The sequence below is a fragment of the Anastrepha ludens genome, chromosome 3 (assembly GCF_028408465.1).
Source record: "Anastrepha ludens isolate Willacy chromosome 3, idAnaLude1.1, whole genome shotgun sequence".
Classification (NCBI taxonomy): domain Eukaryota; kingdom Metazoa; phylum Arthropoda; class Insecta; order Diptera; family Tephritidae; genus Anastrepha; species Anastrepha ludens.
The window spans coordinates 78,394,767-78,407,325 of NC_071499.1; the positions used below are offsets into that span (position 1 = coordinate 78,394,767).

At 32.7% G+C, this 12,559-nt stretch overlaps 1 protein-coding gene across 16 annotated transcripts in view; it reads right to left on the reverse strand.

The window, feature by feature from the left end:
* LOC128858243 (voltage-dependent calcium channel type A subunit alpha-1) overlaps positions 1-12,559 on the reverse strand; it is a 273,728-nt gene that overhangs the window by 45,661 nt on the left and 215,508 nt on the right. For 12 of the 16 annotated variants that reach the window (XM_054094347.1, XM_054094344.1, XM_054094345.1 and 9 more), the window contains one exon: positions 11,441-11,503. The exons of 3 other annotated variants lie outside the window; for them this stretch is intronic. In XM_054094347.1, the coding sequence (XP_053950322.1) occupies positions 11,441-11,503 (63 nt within the window). Of the gene's footprint in view, positions 1-1,745; positions 1,964-11,440; positions 11,504-12,559 lie in introns of all 16 variants that reach the window. One more of the 16 variants, XM_054094356.1, reaches the window with a different exon arrangement.

Consider the following 12,559-nt stretch of genomic DNA (forward strand, 5'->3'; position numbering starts at 1 on the left):
AACTGGAAGACAGCTGACAGAATTGGCATCTGTTTGCCAGCCGTTAGTATTTCGGGAACAAGATCATTTGGTTTTTTTCGTTTATGTCTCCGGCATTGCTTATCTGAGTTGGCAAGTTGCCGAGCTTCCGGGTTGGCATGTTTTTCGAGCCTTTCGGCATGACCTTCTTCGAAATATTTGACCACTTCTTATACTGATGACATTTTGAAGTCACGATGCTTTAAAGTTGAGTTTGTTTGACACAGCCCCACAGCTGTATGCCATAAGTCCTCTCGGGCTTAAACGCTTGGTTATAAATTAATACATTTTTTTTGTATTGAAAGAGAGGAATTTCTTCCAGTAAGCCGGTTTAATTTTTGCGTTTTGAGGTTTAAGGCAGTAATCTGCTTTAGAAGCCGAAAAAAAGCGTTTTTTTAGCAATTTTTTTTGAATGGGAAGGAAATGATTGCGGTAAACGGAATTTTAAGACGATAGTGTACTAAGGTTTAAAAAACAATATTTATTTTTAAAAAATATTGAAATGTTTTAAAGTTGTAAGTATTTTTCTGGAGCGCCTGGAGTCTGCACTTGTAAATCGGTGCCGGTGATGGAGGTCGTGCGATGCATCTGAAACAGTCGAACCAAATTTTTTTTTAATTTTTATAAGTTTCTTTTCTTTATGAACTAAAAAAATACCGAAGAATTTATAAAATTCCAAATTTTTTCGAAATTTGAAAAAAAAAATTCACTTTTTTAAGAAAAAAAATTGACTTTAAGTTGCAAAACAAGTAGTTTAAATAATACTTTTGTCCAATTTTTTTAGTTCAAATAGAAGATAATTTAATACTGAAGCTAGATCACTTTGGTTTTTTTCGATCGGACATATATTCTTTTTGCTATCGCCGGCACCGTTTTCTAACACTTGTGAAAATGAAAACTCGAGAAAACGCGCTTTAAAGTCGGCCTGAGCATTCGCACCTGCTCGACGCTCGGCCACCAAAACTGCTCTAGCTTCGAAAATATGTCGAATTGGCCTCTGGAATTTTAAAGACATATTCTTGGATAGTTTTGGAAGAGATTTAAAACAAAACAAAAAAATCGATTTTTTGAAGCCTGTAAAGCAGACTACTGCCTTAATTCCTCGTGTTTCATTTTTATCAACTGAGACACTGAGTGTAATTCTATTTTGTATTTCCTCATAAATAGTTTGGATTTGATTACAAGAAATAATAAGGCTAGTATTGTGTAGCTGCCAGAATATATTGCTACCTTTCATTGAATTCAAACAACACTAACTTCGTAATCGTTAGATGGAAGAGTACCGGAAACCTCATGTAAAAATCGAGTTTAGCTTTCATTTAGTCCGTGGCCCTATCTGTTGCATACGTAAATATTTCTATGTACACCCAAAACGTGGTGTCCATATGCTTTTGTGGCTATTAACCTATTAAACCTGAATCCACATAAAATATGATATGGGTACTCAATATAAGACTGTGAAATCTGTGATAATCGCATGGCGAACTGTTTACCATATATGTATGCATATGCGTCTTGGCTGCATGTATGAAATATTGATCAAATGTTTTGTGCGAGTATGCGTAATTCAATGGTGCAGTGGCTGTATATGTAAATGAATGAATAAATGCTAATATATGTAGGTATGTACTTGTATATGTGTGAATATAAATATGCAAAATTGTATATTCAAGTGAAAAGCGCACACTTAATTCAAACACATATGCATTGGATAGAGATTAATTTACCTAACTGAACGTTTTTTGATCGTAGTCCGGCGTGCCAATGATGCCAAACTATTGTGTTCGGCATCACCGTTCAGGTGATGATGATTTGTGTTAGCTAATAAATGCGTTTGTGAGTTGGCGCCACCATCGCCATTGGCTTCATAGCTAATTGAACCCTGCCGAGATCCGCCTTTGTCGAGCGCCGCCATATCGAGCAGGCAATTGAAGAATGATTGTTTCTGTTTTTTTTTTGTTTGTTTGTTTGTTTGGTTTGATTTTGTTTTGTTTTTGATGAATCGATACAAAAATGTGCAAAACGATTTCGATATGTTTCATTTTTTATATTTAAAGAGGAGTTATTGTTTTGATTTTGTGCAGATTGTGTTGCGAATTTCGTATGTGTTACCAATAACAAGGATTATATGTAAAATTTTGTTTATGTTTCGATTCCAGTGAGTGAGATCAGGAAAAGTGATGGATGTTTCATATTGGTTTTTGTAATTTTTGTATAGTGCATTTCCGGTATTGCATTCCATGCGTTTTGGACAGCATTGCAGGTTCATTTGTTGTTGTTTGGTTTGTTGATTGTTTGATTTACAAGTATTTTCACATTTTTGTACATATTTTACCATTTTGATTTTTTGTGATGCGTAATGATACATTGAGAGATAGAGAGTTTTGCGTTGTGACGTGTGTGGGTGAATAATCGTAAAATTTGGTGAAGTAGCAATAAGAAAAGTATTTGTTTTTTTTATTATTCGGTTTACATGATGACAGAGGTATCAAAAAAAGTAAATAAGACGAAAAATTGTTAAGTTGCATTCAAGAAATTAGGTTTCAGTAATTAGCTTAAATGTATGGCAAGTATGTATGCGTATGTATAATTTTATAAAGTAAATGTGAATATTGATAATGAAAGTTGTATTCATATTAGTTTTTGGAGCATTATTAAAGATTTGTATTCATAAAAAGTAATAAAAACTTCAATTCAAGTGTTTTTATTTTACAATGAAATAAAACAAAAAGATTCTAATTTAATGCGTTTCAAGCGCTACGCATTACCGATCGAGCTAATAATTTTTTTTTTTTTTGTTTTTGTTTTTTTAAATTTCGACAAGCATTTATTTTACTAGCTTTTATTTTAAATGAACTAAATATTTAGTTTATATGTAGTATATGTATTTTTTATTTATATGCACTAATTACATAGGTTTTCTTTTATCGTTTCGTATTTATCACTAAATTTAAGAGTCGAAAAAAACATGCTGAGAGCACTAGAGAACGATTTAAAAATTTTACTGAACTATTTTCAAGTGTTCTTCAGACAAACAAAGTGAGTTTTTAATAAAAAAGTAGAAAAATTTAAAATACCTTCAAATAAGTGCATGCTTTAACTAAAAATTATATAGAAAAAATTATTTAAATAAAAAATTAAATTTGTACATGCTACCATAATTAAATGAACATGTAAACTATTTGGAAAATATAAATAACAAATAAAATATTTAAGAACTAAATCTAATTTTAAATATAGGACATGTTTGTTCAGTTCCTTGCAATGCTACACACTGAGAGTCCCAATTGTTTGTCAATCTTTTTCACTTCTCGCATACACATCTATACGTATGTGAGTATGCTTTAATAAACATTTTATTTTATTTGTTTTGATTTTATTTTAGGCGCCTAACTATGCATACAATTTATTTAACTAATTAGCCGAGTTAATGGTTTCATAATTACTGCGTCGATTATTGTTTATAAAGTATATATACATATATGTATATAGCATATAGAATAAAAAGATATACGTTTAATATTAGGATAATAAACTTCCAAACACTATGAAGAATTCGAAAAATAGACCATAGCATACTACAGGGAGTACGAATTTATTGATACAACAAACTTAGTATTAATTTTCATAAGAAAAAAGTGTGTGTAAAATATAGCAATATGTAGTATTATTATCAATTTTATTACACTGTGCGACAAAAACCAAAAAAAAAAAACTATTTTAACGAAAGAATCAATATACTCGCAAAACTAGTAGAAAGTATTAAATTTTGTTTAGCCAAAATTAATAAAGTTTGAAGATCAAGGACATTTTCAATAACTCTTCTTCATTATGCGCCAAAAAATTATTATTTTTTTTTAACTTCACAGAATTTTCTCTTTTATTTGATATCCATATTATTATTCTACATTGCACTCCTTTTTTTAATAAATTTTTCTTAAAAAATTCGGATGTCAGAGGGGCCGACCATTTAAAAACACAATTTTACTGTACTTGATCCTTAGTTTTTATTCGGCCGAATTGGTTGGTGTTCGACTACCATTCGGTACTGCACGAGTTCGGAACTTCGGGTGAAAAAATTCGGACATGAGAGATACCGTCCATTTAAAAACACAATTTTACTGTACTTGATCCTTAGTTTTTATTCGGCCGAATTGGTTGGTGTTCGGCTACCATTCGGTACTACACGGATTCGAAATTGCGGGCATGAAACAATAAATGATAGAAAAAGTTAGCAGCAATGCTATTCCTTCGAGGGTGGTTCTGCCATGAAAAAGCTCCTCATAAGAACCCATCTGCCATATGGAGGCGGCATAGAACTGTAGGCTCCTCCATTTGTGGAAAAACATCAAGGCGTATACCACAATTCGGGTATAAGCCACCACCCAGGGTATAAGCGCCAATTACTAGGTTATTCAATAAGGTAGGGCCTTGCTACTAGCCCTTTTTTGTTATTTTGTTACACTTTTCATATGAACGTAAGTGAAGTTTCATTTCAATCTGTCATTTCATTCTGTGTTTACAAGCCATTTAGTATCGACGTGTCACAGTATTTTCTACAATGGAAAAAATCAAGTATCGTGCAGTGATTGATCGTTTTTGAAAGATTTAAAAGTAGAAGAAATTTGTAAACGAATGTTGAGAGTGCATAAGGACTATTCGCCATCAATTGTACAGTAGAAAGATGAGTTGCTGAACTTAATGGTCATCTAAACCTTGAAGGTGATCCATGTGAAGGACGTCAAAAACAACAACAACACCAGAAATTGTAGAAAAATATCGTATTGGAAAATCATGAAGTGACTGAAAGAGATTTAGTAGAATCTCTAAACATCTCATTGGACAGTGTAAGCACTATTTTGACTGAAGTATTGGGTTTTAGAAAGCTATGTGCACAATGGGTGCCTCATTCGCTACCAATGGAATAAAAACACATACGGGTGAAACTTTCTCAGCAATATTTAGAGCGTTTTCGAAAGGCTAAAGTGAATTTTGTGCATCGATTCATCACTATGGATGACAATTGGGTCTACCACCATGATTCTAAATCAAAACAACATTCTAAAGAGTAGTGTGAACCTGCCTTTTCGGTTCCGAAACGAGTTTGTATCGAGAAATAGGCCATGATGGTGTGAGCATCGGTTTGTTGGGATACGAAAGGTATTTTGTTTGTGGATTACTTGCAAAGTAATAAAACAATAAATTCTAAATATTATTGTTAACTTTTTAGGTAGGTAGGTAGGTAAGATGGCAAGAGCACCCCAGGTACACTACAAGTAGCACTTACGTGCCGTTTTGATACCATAATGTGGACCACTACCTGTGAAAGGATTTAGGGAAGAGAAAAAAAATGTAGCGGAGGAGAGAAAAGGGATCTAGGCTGGAGAATTTATTCAAGTCATTCCCAAAGGGCACGCTAAGGAATCTCAAGCGCCTAGCCGCCAAAGCCGGACATTTGCAGAGAAAGTGCTCAGCAGTCTCTTTTTCTGCAGGACCCCCACAGCTCCTGCAATAGGGGTTGTACGGAATTCCAAGTTTCTCCGCATGAGTACCGAACACCCAGTGACCAGTGAACACCGCAATGAATTTGGAGATTGAATGGCGGGGGATTCCCATCACCTTAAACGTTCTGTTTCTATCATATTAAAGCCATAGTGTTTTTGAAATAGCACACGATGAGACAGACCTCAATCTGTCTTGCGCTTTTTTTAGAAAGCAATTGTGTAGTTTCCCTTTAACGATGGCCAAGGCCGTACCGACTCTCTTTAACTTTTTAACTGTAGGAAGAAATTCGTGATAAAATACCCAGTTTGCAATAGAAAAAGTTCTTTTCCATCACGACAATGGCTAAAATCCGTGAATTAAAGCTCGAATCGTTGGAGCATCCATCGCATGCATCAGATTTGGCCCTTAGTGACTTCTATTTCTTTCCAGACCTCAAAAAATTCATGCGTGGGAAGCGTTTTTCATCAAATGATGAGGTCATAATAGCTGTGGAATCGTATTTTGTAGCCCTTCCAGCTTTCATTTCAGGGACGGAATTCATAAATTGGAATCTCCTTTGATCAAATGAAATAATATTCAGGGAGATTATCCTGAGTGTTAAAGTGTATTTCAAACTAAAAAATTGTGTTGTTCTTATCGAATTGGAAAACTTGTTGAACATCATAATTTAGGATAGCGCATTTTTTTTTTGAAGGAATAAGATTAGAAACCATCATTATACGCAAAGGAAGAGCTTTTAATTCTAAATTCCATCCCAAACATCAACAATAGGGAGCTAAGGAGTTCCAAATTTAATAGTAAAATTAGCTTTCCTACAATTAACACTAAAGGGAAGAGTGGAGCAGAACTTTGGCTTAGTCTTAATATTAACCTGAAATTTACGAATATAGTTTCGCAGGAGAGCCTTACTTCAGCGTTTAAACTTCTTGGAACTAAGCATGTATTTATCCCTGTATGCGAGGGCATTAGACAGTTTGCGAGTAAATTGATTTTTTGTGAGTAAAAATGGCTGTCGCACGATGTCATACCACATATTTGTGCCACTATGGTGCGTTTAAATTAAATAAACATGAACGAGTGTAAGAGTTGTTATTATTGTTTTACATTAGTATGTTTCAAACTTAAAGGAACTTAAATGCAATATTTTATTAGCGCTTAATTTTTTTTTATTTCACTGTAGTTCTGTATTAACGTCTCAAAGATGAAGCAATATGGATTTTTATGCGGCGTCTATTGTGTGCATTAGGATTCTAAATTAATTTCATAACACTCAGATACTAACACATTTTATTATTTTTATATACAAAATGTCGTTCAAGTTTGAGTTTCTTTGTTTAATCTAAATTTCTCATATATTTTGAGCGGAAACTCATTCCTTTTTTATTGGCATAGAATAGGGGATATACAGTTCAGAAATGATAAATGATAGTTTCCAAATGTTCTCCGCATGTGTGCTTACATACGAGTATGTATATAGATTTTTTTCCTAAGAGTTTTGTTGTCATTTATGCATAATTGGGATCCTATTGAAGTTTTCAATTAAACCGGATATTATCATAACATATTTTCCAAAGCTTAAATTTTTTCTAGTTTACTGATATGAGCTCTAACTTTAAGCAGATCTCACAGAAAATAATATACTAACATTAAATTATGTGATGTTCGTGGCCGAATTGCTGCAAAATATTGTGGAATTATTAAGTTTCCAGAACTTAGCTTATAACAAATTGTTTTCTTGGATGTGCATGGTTCACCATCTTGTTGGAATCACATATCAGCAATATATTTCAAACCTTTTCCATAAAGTAGCCACATTTTCAGTTCAACGTACTGCGAACTGTGACATCAGTCAAAATAAAACATTGTTGGAAAAATAAACTAGAACTTGCAAGCCCTTGTACTAAGAAGTCATTTGAATATGAACTCATACTAAATATTAAAATGCCATTAGACGTGCTAAGAAAAGCGATTTCAGACAGGCTGAAGACTTTCGGAACAATGATTCTATTGCGAAATTCTTCCTCTTCTCTAAACCAAAGAGAGAAGTGAATCGATTGGGTCCAGAGGTGGACGAATGTATCTCCAGAAAAACCATTAACGTGGAATTTCTACTGCCAATAATTAAGCAGCAAAGTTCAAACTTTGTAATTCTCAAATCACGCGTAGAAACATGGACGATAAAAACAGGCATAAAGGCAGTGTTTGGAATGTTCCGGAGCGATAAAGGCATAGTTCTAGTAATATGGTTTTTTTTTTAAAGATGGCACAAAATGCAATGAGAAAAGCTATGTGTGAGGCACTAATTCATTTTCAATTTAAGAGGCCCGTAATTGCAATTAAGTATGCTCAGTTGGACGGCTTTGAGAGTTGTAATTTACACTCTATAATTTAATATGTAATGTGGAATTTATCATCAATGGCGGCTGATTGCCATAAACATGAAATTTCAGAAAACTTCACACGAAAAATTCTAGCTGGGCAAATCGCATGATTTTGGTGGCCAATTTACGTTAGATGCGAGAGATTTAAGACCAAAGGTACTCTCAAAACATTAATAAAATAAATTTTTCTATATGCACGTTCTGCCAATTGTGTTACTTGTGGTGAGGATTTAACTTCAGTGCAAAATATTTTAGTATTTGACTGAATCAGTTGTTGATCTGATGAGCTCTTTGAGCTTTTACTTAACTATTACAACTTCTATTTTTCCATTTTCTATTCTATTATATTCATTGCACATATAAACGAAATTTTTTTTTTTAGTTTTGTTTATAAAAGCTGACTACTTTGAAACTCTCTTCTAAGTTCTGTCACAAACCTTATCTACGTTTACGTCACGGCGAAGTTACACTCATTTTTCTATTTCAATCTGCACAATCTGTATTCTATCATTCTTGTGTCAACATTAACGCCTATTTCTATCAGGAAACCCTATACTAGCAGGGTACATGTAATCCTGACAGCTTCAGAAATAACTTATTTGCTGTTAAATAGTCTTTAAGTATTGCTTTTTTCAGGTGAGTATGCTACTGTTAAAGATTAGACAAACATACAGGTATAGCGGCATTTATGCGGGTTTGTGAACATTCTAACTCCTTGTCTCGACATGCGGACGTTGATAGCATATACATTACCTAGTAGGATATAATGCAAATGGAGACTACTCATCGTAGATGTTATGTAATAAATTGCGCAGCTTTTTACATCCAATGTTGTTTTAATAGCAATATTTTCATATATACAAAACATTCATAGTAGCGATATTATAGATATTATAAAATCAAAAGAAAAATTTAAAAAACAGTCTGACTCTTTTTTCTTTTGCTCGAAAAAGTAAGGAGTGCTTTGCCCGCAAAAATTATGCAATGAAATGGCCACGTAAAAAATATATCTGTGATAATATATCTGCTATAAAATTGAGACTTTGGCCACGTAAAAAATGTATCTGCGATAATATATCTGCTATAAAATTCAGACTTTGTATGCGATAGTTCTTCGCAAATGGATATGGGGTAAGGTAGACAAATAGCAGAGTTGATGCGCGTTTATGAACGCTCTAAAGAGCACTGAAATTTTTACCTGACCCGTTTTGTGCATTCAATACTCGTAAAAAGCTGATTTGTTTTAATGTCGAATTTCGTTTTAGAACCGAAATGACATATCGTCCCCTTAGTATTAAAATAGCCTATAAATTTTTTGATGTTTTGAGAAAATGAATTTCAAACTTTTTGCCGAAAGTAGCTCTCACTCAAATCTCGTTATGTCTGTGAATATTTATTATTTTTTGACTGACGTTTTGACCCACTTTGTGGAACTAGAATTTGACAAAATTTTGACCACATATAAAATCGACGATGGAGAATCCAAAAATTCAATAAAAAAATAATAGCCTATGAGCACATAGGCTATTGTTATACTAAGGGGACGATATGTGACTCCACGCCTGTACTACTTTTACTTCCTTCTTTGGACTTTAACCATTGGATATAGTTAGACGCAAAATTAAAAAAAAGATTTGGAATAAAAATATTCTAAATAGAAATTGATAAATTCAGTTGCAATACAAAGTGCCTTAAATGCCGTTAACGCCGTTTGTCCAACGTATAGGAAACTATATTTTTCTTTTTCATATATCATATGTAATTTTGATGCTTCGTGTCTAAGGTTGTGATGTTAATTTTATATTTCCACAATATTGCGAAGTTTAATAATTATAGTTTTTATGGAAGGAACCTCATAATGCTTCATCTTCTGGCAAGTGTATGCACCGCGCAACAAAATGATAGCCATTAACATTTTGGCCAATTTTGATTATTTTTCTTTGTTTAAATACTCAATTTCATGTTTTCTTACAAAAAACCGTGGATATTTCTTACCAAAAGCCATATAAATTCAGTTTGAAAACTTTATGAAACAATTAAAAAAATTTCATAAACTTTTCATCCCAATCCCATGGTTTTATGTAGAATTTATAAAAATATTTTAAGTTTCACTGCTTACTTAATAACTTTAGTGAAAGCTTGAAGTTGTTAAAAATTATGTTAATTTTTTTAATTAATTATTTACCTTAACAGCATTCCTAATTTTCTCCTTATTAAAAAAATGTCGTGCATTTTTCTAGAGATTCTAATTATTGGAAATTCTAGAGATGGAATTGGGATGACAAATTTAATGAATTTCGAGAATTGGTTTTATACGGGTTGTATGCTATATATTTATAAAAACAGTAAAATATTTGAAGCTGGCTCAAAATATTGATATGTTATCGTTTGTAGCGGACGCTATATGTTGATATTGTAAAATTTCTTCTATTTATTACAAAACAAAAAAATATTAATAAATATAAAAAAATCCTTATAATTTATAAAAATATGTACAATAAGTGTATTTGTGGTAGTTCAATAAAAATTAATATAAAAGTAAGGTGTATAAAATATGCACCTTGAAAATAATTTTTTTACAAATATTTAGTAGTTGCTAAAAAATGTGCATTTACAAGTGCTGTGTTAGATTATATTCCAACCGCAAAAGTTTAGCGCATTTGCCAATCTCAAAAAAAAATTTGTTTTGTTTTGTTTCATTTTATGGCACAATTTGTATTGTGCTAAAAAGGATATCCAATTCAAAAACCAAAATCCAATAGATTTATCAAAAATTTTGAACATTTTGCGTTGAAATTATATAACAGACTCTATTATTTGGAAGTTATTTGCTTAAGTAACAAAATGGGAAGAAAGTTATGTACAAGATTTATCGAAACATATTAATTTTTTGTAATGTTTGTATATTTATATGGAGGCCCGAGCACAATCACCACACTCATCATACAATCAATGTGTAGGTAGGAGTTGTTCTTATTTTTATTTTTGGAAAATAGGTCACGCTTCAATGTGTTGTTGTTAGCATTCGTAATTAGGAAAAACAAAACAACAAATGATATTCTTTAAGAAGCATTTTAAAGTAAGAAGCAGAGCAGAGTCTATGCATACAGGTACTTATGTTTTATTAAATGTGTACACATTAGTGATTAAAGTGGAAAAAGGGAGGAATTATTATTTGATTCATAAGACATCAATTGAGTTTTGGTTACTGGCAAATATGTATACGAGTATGTATGTAAGTAATCTTATATATATGAAGTATCAGCAAAACACGGGTAAGTTTATGCTAAACGGTATACATATGTATGTACGTATGCATGTAGGCAATATTTCAAAATAGGTATTTAGAAAAAAGTATGTTCTCAAAAAAGATTATTTATTATGTAGTTAAGTGGGAGTAAGTCATAATAGCAATACATATATACATGTTAGTCTAGCAAAATGCATAGCTCTAAGGAAATTTTTTTGGTGTTTTTTTAATTTATTTTTGTGTGAAAAGAAATGGTACTAGAAAAGACCATTGGACAATGATATACCGGCTGATCGTCGGCTGTCGGACTAGGAATGCGTTCTTCGTCTTCTGTGTGGCGCTTTTTCCGCTGAGACCATTTAAGCATTTTTGCCCGAACGATTTACGTTCACATGGATATCGATGAATTTTGTGTGCAGGCGAGAATTTTTGAAATTTTGCGCGATATTGTTTACGATTATCGATTTGTGATTCGTGATTCGTTTTTGTTTCATTTGTTTGAAGATTTGAAATTTTTTTGTGATAAAAGAATACACAAAACAGTTTGCAATTAATTCAACGCTCAACTTTTACTGTGTAATTAACCAAAATAATAACATTAAAAATTCCTACATTTCGATAGTAAAAATGTGAAATTTGAAAAGGAAAAACTCTTAATTTTGAGATATAATTTTTCAAAAGAAAAAATGCTGAGAACCACTACTCAAAGCGTAGTAATAAGTGGTTTGAACGACGCCTGCCAATCTTAGCACTTAACTTTTTATCCAATTACAGTGTTGGCCATTTAGAGAATCCAGAAGCCTTAGAACTTTGGATAGGTCTTTCAGATCGACATGAGTTACATACCATGGAACAGTGTGCTCCGAAGGAATGTGCTGAAATTATCCGATTGAATTAAGCACGACAGGCAACGGCCTTGGACTTCAACGTATTGTATGTTAAACCACGAATTTGATGCCTGAAGATCAGTCAGTTAATAAGGATTATTTGGGCGTTATGAGACATTTACGTCAAGGAATTCGAAAAAAAGAGAGGGTTTGTAGGAAAAAAACTCGTGTATTTGGAACCCTGATAGCGCACCATTGCGCAGTGCCATCATTATCTATGAATTTTTTACCAAGAACGAAACGAATACCCTCCAACATTGATCGAATTCATGTGATATGGCTCCCTCGGATTTTTTTTCGGTTTGATCGAGTCAAAAAAACCACTACGGGAACGACATAGCGGCTTAACAGCCGAAAATAAGTAATAGTAAAATCGAAAACAGCTCAAATGGCTACACTGGAAATAGCCATGAGAGCTGCATCAAACGCTGGCATAAGTGCGTTGCAGTTGATGGGGACAACTCTGAATGCGATAATATTATCTGAGGAACTTTTTCATCAAGGTGGTATACAATTTT